The following is an 8,763-nucleotide window of genomic DNA, read 5'->3' on the forward strand; positions in this document are numbered from 1 at the left end:
GCTGCCGTATCTGCAGCTGCTTTTGGGTTTTTTTAAAAAAGAACTAGTCCGCCTCCAAACGCCAGCCCACGGTTTCCCCTCACCGCAGCATGGCTGCCGGACATTCGGCAGGCTCACTCACTTGTTTCAGAACTCAGACTCCCGGTTTTACCAAGTGCACGGTCCCTGTGGATTTAGCAGACCTTGTCCAGCTAGTGCATTGCTGGAACTGGTGTTCTGGGTCACTTTCTGGCCTCTATCTAGTATTTTTCATGGAGGTGTTTTTTTGCTCTGTCTATCCTAGCCTCCATCTTAGGTTCTCCTCTGCTCTGTTACTTTTTAAATCTAATATAGAGGTGACTGTTTTAAAACTTTACCTCTCTTCACTTCCCATCTCCGCCAAAAGAGAAGCTATCACATAACTGCCATTTTTTATCTTCATAGTAGTAATAGCTAATATTGAACTTGGAACTACTTTTTAAGCACTTTATTTGTACTATATGTGTATTAACTTATTTAATTTTTGCAGTCTTTACAGTTTGTTGGGGAAGTGAAGGCACAGATATGACAAATGAATTTGCCCAAGATTTAACATCCAGTAGCAGAGTCCACACCCTTAACCATTAAATTAATTGATTCTCAGTACTGTACCTTCTTTGAATTGCTGCTGTAACTGGTTTTTCCCTTTCTGTTCTGGCATAGATGAAAATGGTCTGGTTTCTGTTTTCAACCTTAACAGAATTTCAGGAAAAAGCTCGTGTTTTAGAAATGCAGTATAAAATAGACTCTGAATCAAGTGTGCATTTCAGTTCTAGTTGCATAAGCTGTGCAATTTTAGGCAAATTAATCTTATTTGTAAAGTGACAAATAAGTGGTACCTGCCTTTATAAGGCTGTGAGAATTAAATGAGAAGATTCACAAAGGGCATTATGACCGTCATATGTAAGTGTTCAGTGTTAACTCTTATCTGCTGTTTAAATATGACCAGCTATTGAGCATTTCTCCCAAAGTGGTACTCAGTATGAATCTTTTGGTCTCTGGTCTCTTGGCATGTCCTTTGACCAAAAATATTTTTCATCAAATAGTTTCATTAAAATACAAGCTTGTGCTTAGTTCTCTACAAAGTATTTCCAATGAAAATTTAGCAACTCTTAAATATTAAATTATGTGCATTAATGCCATTCTGAACAGTGTTTCCTGTTTTTTTTCCATGCCTGTTGCAAATTTTGTGCATAATTTGGTTCTGAATCATTATATTGCTTTATTTTTGTATCGCTTACATACAGCTTGATTTTGCTATAGGTTTTAATTCTGATTACCTTTTTCCCCTAGAGTTAGAATATAACTAATAACAATGTTTAAAAGAGTTATTATTGGATTGGCACAGTAGTTAAAAGAATGTCAGGACAATTATGTGACACGTGATATTAAAACTGGGGCCTATATGACCATGTTGAGATTTCCTAAGATCAAAGGACTGAGTTGGGCACAGTGTTAAAAAGGAGAATTCAGCCTGACAAGATGATTTAGATGTGTGTTTATATTCTTAGGTGACCGGGTTATTGATGTGGGATCCGAATGGAGAACTTTCAGCAATGACAAAGCAACAAAAGATCCATCTCGAGTTGGAGATTCTCAGAATCCTCTTCTAAGTGATGGAGATTTGTCTACCATGATTGGCAAGGTAATAAGTCCACTTACCAGGAAATAGTGCAGAGAGACCAAAAAACCAGAGAGTTTGGGAACTTTGCAAAAATATCAGCCACTGCGCCAGTGGGGAATCTTGATCTGTGAATAGATTTGCCAGTAATACCATTGTGAATGATGGTTGACATGCATGTTTCTTCCAACTTAAAGGAGTGACCAGCAGTTAGAAATTAGTCTTTATATCTGAGTCCCTTGTTTTCATGAAGCACATTTTGCACAAAAGTTGAGTTCACTGTAATATTGATATTCTGTTTCTCAGGTATCAGGAATGTCCTTTTTTTTCCCTCCATGTCACCTAATATAAATGGAGCTTAATATAGTTATTTTCTAATATTAAAAATAATGATATTTTCTAAATGGTGAATTTATGACTTACCTAAGCTTCACTCTCTTTATTTGTAAAGTGAAGATAATAGTACTAGAATTACTGAGGTTTACATAGGAATGCATGTAAAATATTTATAGCACAGTGTGTGTAGCATGTAATAATGTGCTCAGGAAATGGTAGCTACTATTATGGAAGACATTAGCATGTTTTCTTCTGACAAATTGACACATATTTGTTCTTCTCTACATTGACGGTATTAGTGGCATTATTTTGAAGAACTGATCAAGGAAGTGTATGCTATTTCAGGACTTAATCTATACTATTATGTAGTCTCTTCAAGAAACTATTGTGAAAAAAAGGTCAGTTATTTTTTCATGCTCTATAAATTGCATATAAAATTTGAAAAGCATGGTGTAGCCTAGGTTAAAAAGTTTAAAGTATTCAGAAATATCTTTAACCTAGGTTATTTCTACATTTGCTTTAGCCTTACAAGCTGGGATAAAGAATATTAAGGACATTTTAAAATGTAAGATTCCGTATAATGAATACTGTGATTTTTTTTTTTTAATGTTTAATTCTTTTTCAGTAGGTAATACATGACTCAAAAACAAAAGTGTAAAAGAATACAGTAGATATTCCTCACCCTTAATCCCCAAACTCTCAGTTCCCACTGAAACCCCCTTCCTCTGCCAAAAACAGGTAACTATTGTTAGTTTCTCCTGTAATCCTTTGAAAGTTGTTTATGTTTATATGGCAAAAAAAAGAAAAAAAATTCAGATGCCACATTTATCATATTCTGAATTTCTTTATTTATTTGGAAATATTTCTGGGCTTTGTATGCTGTTCCATTGGCCTACTTATTAAAATACCAGAACTATACTTTTTAATATCTGATAGGACTAGTATTCCCTCATTGCTCTTCTTTTTCAGCATTTCCTTCACTAGTATTTTCCATATAAACTTTGGAATCACTTTGTTTAATTTAAATACAACAGCAGCAGCACTTGGTTATTATTTTCATTACAGTTTTTTATATTTGCAAGTTGACTTAGGGAAATTTGACTTCTTGGTAATAAATCTTCCTGCCCGAAAACACTGTATACCTTTTCATTTCCCTAGATGTGTCCTTCAAAGGATATTTTAAAGTTTTCTTCATGAAGGTCTTTCACATGTCTTAAGTTCATTCCTGCTTTGTGTTTTGTTACTATTTAATTGGAGTATTTTCTTTAATTGTAATTTAAATAGTTGATTATTGATTTCTAGAATTTATTAATCTTGATCTTGCCACTTTAATGGATTCTCTCATTGTTTATAGCAGTTTTTTTCAGTGATTTTATTGGACAGTCTAGGTATTCAAAGGTACTATCTGCAAAGAGTTACTAGTTTATTATCTCCTTCCCAATTTTGACTTTTAATTTTCTCTTTCCTAATTATATTGGCTGATTTTTTCCAATACTGTTACAGAATTGTAGTGGGAGGAGGTGCCTCTGTCTTATGTCTGATTACTGGTAATGTTGCTAGTGTTTCATGAGTTTTTATCAAAAATGGATTGTGAGTTTTGTTCACTTACCTTTTTGGCATCTTTGGACGTGGTCGTTTTTTTCTTTTTTTTTCCTTAGGTATATTAATATGATGGTTTATACTACTAGATTTTCTATACTCTATTAATTACTAATATTCTTGCATTTATGGAACAATTTCTACTTGTTCATATTTTTAGTATGCTGTTGTATTATATTTTCCAGCATTTAATATTTTACATCATAATCATAAATGAAATTTGACTATTTTTTCATTCAGTTTGTATCAGGTTTTAGCATCATTGTTATATTCACTTCGTGTACTTATTTTTAAGTTTTCCGTTTTCTATGTTCTTGAACAGTTGCTTCAAATTATATACTGTGTAAATATTTAATAGAAAACCTCTTTAAAACCATCTTAGCCTGGTACTCTTGCTATTTGAGGGTTGGGAAGTATGCACAGGATAGATTTCCTTGGCAGTTTATTTTTCATATAGAATCAGATCTTGTAAGTTATGTTTTCTTAAAAATTGTCTAGTCATTCAGGTTTTCAAAAATATTTTGCATCGAGTTATAAAACTTTGTTTTATAGGGTACAGGAGCTGCAAGTTTTGATGAATTTGGCAATTCTAAGTACCAGAATCGGAGAACAATGAGTAGTTCTGATCGGGCGATGATGAATGCATTCAAGGAAATTACTACCATGGCAGACAGAATCAACCTCCCTCGAAATATAGTTGTAAGTTCTTGTCTACCTCCTTTAAACTGTCTGGCATTGACTTAGTTCACATAATATAATGAACGCATGAAATTTTGATATTGTAACTAATTAAATGGCCAAAAATTAAATTTAGTTCCTCTGCTTTGAAGGACCGAACAAATAATTTATTCAAGCAAGTGTATGAACAGAAGAGCCTAAAGGGAAGAGCTAATGATGCCATAGCTTCTGCTTGTCTTTATATTGCCTGTAGACAAGAAGGGGTTCCTAGGACATTTAAAGGTAAGTTTTTAGTTGCATAGATAAAAATGTTATTATTTATATCATATTGAAGTAATGGACCAAAAGTCAAGCAGTTTTGACACTAAGAAACTACGCCATATCTTCTGCAGTCATTTGAGCATCATTTGTTAATTGCCTACTAGTTTGTTTCTTGACAAGTTCAAATTTTAACTTTATTGACCAAGTTGTTTTCTGGCTGTTTTCTCATTTAAAGTCATTTTAGTCAGTGTAAGCCCATCTGGGTCTCTGGTAGTAAGATCTTCTGACTGATCACTTATGGCCTTTGAGGTCTGCTATATAATACTTGATGTAGGGAAAACAATTTCTACTCCTAGCACAGGTGTCTACAGATGAGGGAGTCAGGCCTTAGAAAGTAGTAGTGAATTTTTTTTCTCTTGAAGTATAGAGTTTTTACTTTCACATCTAAGTTGCAGGCTTTTAAATTTTTTTCATCCTGTTTCCATACCCATGGATATGTGACAACCTATTCACAATGTTGCAATGACATTTAAACTGAATTTCACTGCCAAATATCAGTTTAGCTTAAGACCATAATTATCCTTGATTCATGCTGTGAATCTTACGTCAAAGCAAATAGGCAGTGGCCTTTATCATCACCCTTTTTGTTATTATTACAGCTGGAACAAGCTTTTGTTAAATTTATTCCAAAAATGTTTGGTGGTCAAATATTTAGGATGCTAAGGTTGGATATTTTATCCCAGTTTGATATAGTCTGTAACAGCAGGGATCACATCTACATGATGTTGTGTAGATTAACATTCTTTAGTTTGAATATTTTTTCATCATCTTAATAGACAGGTTAATATATAAACATCAAAAAGTTGTTGATTAGTTGAAGAAACGCATTTGTACCTACTGATACTTCAGAGAAGTTAGTCTTTTGAAAGTTTAAGATGTAAATTTAACTTTTTTAAACTTCTTTAAAATGTAATAAGCATTTAAATTAACCAAGAAATATTAAATTAATTCTGTGGGAAATATCACTGAGAGGATTAGGGTTTCATCTTTATGGCAAGATTGAATTGTTTACAATTAATGTGTACTACTTTTATAATCAGAAATGATAGATTTAAAAATGAACTATGTGGATTTATGTTATCTTTCAATAAAGTTTTACATTTAAAATGAACTGTGTCTTGTTATATGGATTTATTTTTTTATTTTTTTATTTTTTAGGAAATATGTGCTGTATCGCGAATTCTAAGAAAGAAAATTGGGCGGTGGTTTTAAACTGATTTTGAAAAGCTTTAGAAACCAGTGTGGATTTGATTACAACTGGGGACTTCATGTCCAGGTTCTGTTCAAATCTTGTCTTCCTAAACAAGTACAGATGGCAGCTACACATATAGCTCGTAAAGCTGTGGAACTGGACTTGGTTCCTGAAGGAGCCCAATATCTGTGGCAGCAGCAGCAATTTACATGGCCTCACAGGCTTCAGCTGAGAAGAGGACGCAAAAAGTAGGATTCTTCAGTCAGAAAGAGTGGTATAAAATTGTGAAGGCATATAGTATGTGATTGTATTTCTATCTGTAATTATTAGGCAGGTTAAATTTGTCCAGGGCCCCCACTTAGGAAGTAGTACTTCAGCCATCAAAACTTAAGGAAAATGTAGTGTTTTGCTTTTAGTGGCTCAGGTTAAATTGTTGGGAGGTGAAATCCTATGTACAAACAGTTTTTCCCCCATTTAAATTGAGTATTTAATTTCAGTTAATACATTCTTCAGTTGTTAGAAGTTCTTCACCTCCCACCCACCCCATCCACCCCCATTTATCTTTTTAATCATGCTTACCCTCTGCCTGTCATGGTCCCCTACAGATAAGAATACTATATTATGTGTTATGCTTCACAGAATGTTTGTATACTCCTTTCTTATAGTATACACAATTTCTTAGTGAAATACTGAAATTAGCATATACGAGTAGTTCAACCTTCTAAAGCCATTTCTGAAATTAGGGGTTGCAAGGGGACTTTCAGACAAAAGTATAGAGTGAATTTCTTTACAGTCATGCATCCATGGATTACTTCTGTTGATCCCAAAAAGATTTAAACAAGAAAAGGAGCAGTCAGTTTCTAAATGTGAATTACTAGCTGCAATGAACCCTATTCAAAACAGCTTTTACCTCAGCTTAGGCTGTAAGTTTCTACATTGATGGAGTGATGAATAATATAGAGGAATGATTAGAAAGAGGCAGCAAAGCCATTAGTACTTAAAAGTGCCATTATACTTTCCCCTACATCCATATTTTTTAAGGAAATTTTACTCTTGTAAAATTGAGAAGTGGCAACCAGGTAGATTGTCTGTATCTTTACTCCTAGTTATAAAGCTTATTCTACATCAGCAACACAAAAAACGTTTGTCTCAATGCTTTTGCTGCTTTCTGCTTATGGATGAAGGGTTTTCTTGAGATTTTAAGGCCTTTGTCTTCCCTCCCAAAGCAGCCAGTGACATTATCAGTATCTTTGTCTAGCATATCCTAATATGAGATAAGTAAACTTAAAATGAGCTGATTACTCACTGATGGCAGTTATGCACGCTGAAAATCAGTTAAACCTCATGATTTGAACTGACTTGAAAAGGTGGTTAAAATGAGTTTTCCATTAAAGGGTATATTTAAAAAACCCATTTTGATGTAAGGTGTTGATGGTAGGGTGGTGTATGGGAATCTTGTATTTTATGCATGTTTGTTTTGTAAACCCATAACTTCTCTAATAAATTGTTTTAAAAATTGGATTCCTTTTTTGCTCTTTATATGAAAATAAATTCTTTTATCAGTTAAAAAGTCCATTTTGATTAATTTTTATAATAACTAATCAGATATTGCCAAGTGGCTTGTAATGACTTTAAAGGGAAAAAGTGTATCTGTTCCTAGCAGTCTCTAATAAACTATAGAAATACTCTATAGTTTATACACACTATATATGCTCATGTATGTTTTAGTAATAGTGAAAACATCTGTATTATGTTGTAATATACAACTGTCTGATCTCAGATATAGTTAGTAGGAAAAAAGAGGTGGTAAACAATATTTTTAGTATGATTTCATTTTGTTTTTAACAGGGTCCTCTTTACAGAAGTTAACTTGTGTTGAGATGTTGCAGGGAAACTTTCAAACAGAAGTATAAAGTTAGTTTCTTTATAAGAATGTATTAATGGATTACTTCTGTGAGCCTCAAAAAGTTCTTTATTATAAAGAAAAAGGAGCAATAAGTTCTAAATAATGACAACCAACATAATAGTTCTCACTCAAAGCTATATCCTGAAAATTGTTCAAATGTTTTGCATTTATTAAATCATTTAATACTAGTGACAGCCCTTTGAGCTAATAAGTACAAGCACCATTACTGTTGTTATTAACTTTAGCTTCTATTTTCTACCTTTTAGTATATCTATCATCAGTTTTTAAAAATCATTATTTTTTGTTTTGTTTTCTCCGTTGGCATTTTATATTAACATGTCTGTTACAAATTGGAATGCAAATGGTAAAGAGAGGCAGGGTGGAATTATACTTAATATTTTGATTTTTGTCTTTTAGAAATTGGAGATATTGCTGGTGTTGCTGATGTTACAATCAGACAGTCCTACAGACTAATCTATCCTCGAGCCCCAGATCTATTTCCTACAGACTTCAAATTTGACACCCCTGTAGACAAACTACCACAGCTGTAAACTGAGGCAGCTGTCATATGGACACTGAACTTTGCTTTGTACCTAGCCTATACAAAGTGCTGGATTGAGCCTTTAATGAGGAAAAAAACAAAAAACATGGTACGCATTCCAGGGCTAAATATTAATTGCTTGGCATTGTGTATGTATATAGTAGTGAAACATATTTAATGATTTCAATTTCTTATTGAATTTGCTTTCTTTTGTAGCAGTCTAGGAAACTGTATTTTGGAAGATATTTGGAATTATGTAATTCTTGAATAAACACTTCAAAATTAAAGTTTTTGTTACAATTACAAGTTAAATGTGATTTATAATATATAATTATAAATAATGCATATTGCAGCTAATAAAGTTGATAGTGGTCATTGTTTTCTGTTATTTATATGTATTATTTAGGGGTTTTTTTTAGTTACATAAACTCATGAAAATAGCTAAGACTTTTGAGAACAATTGTTGACATCTACAGCTTATTTAGTTTACAATTTAAAAGGATGTGTATGTGAATTATATATGTGTGTGTGTGTGTGTGCGCGCGCAATAA

The 8,763-nt window shown here is 32.9% G+C and overlaps 1 protein-coding gene across 1 annotated transcript in view; it reads left to right on the forward strand.

The window, feature by feature from the left end:
• Positions 1–8,518, forward strand: part of GTF2B (general transcription factor IIB) — a 35,297-nt gene extending 26,779 nt beyond the window's left edge. Inside the window, 9 exon segments of the mRNA XM_037826710.1 lie at positions 1,530–1,663; positions 4,127–4,273; positions 4,405–4,545; positions 5,732–5,782; positions 5,785–5,860; positions 5,863–5,934; positions 5,937–6,013; position 6,950; positions 8,089–8,518. Coding sequence (XP_037682638.1) covers positions 1,530–1,663; positions 4,127–4,273; positions 4,405–4,545; positions 5,732–5,782; positions 5,785–5,860; positions 5,863–5,934; positions 5,937–6,013; position 6,950; positions 8,089–8,222 — 833 coding nt within the window. The 3' untranslated portion in view covers positions 8,223–8,518.
• Positions 8,519–8,763: the final 245 nt, after the last annotated feature.

The sequence above is a fragment of the Choloepus didactylus genome, chromosome 2 (genome assembly GCF_015220235.1).
Source record: "Choloepus didactylus isolate mChoDid1 chromosome 2, mChoDid1.pri, whole genome shotgun sequence".
NCBI lineage: Eukaryota > Metazoa > Chordata > Mammalia > Pilosa > Megalonychidae > Choloepus > Choloepus didactylus.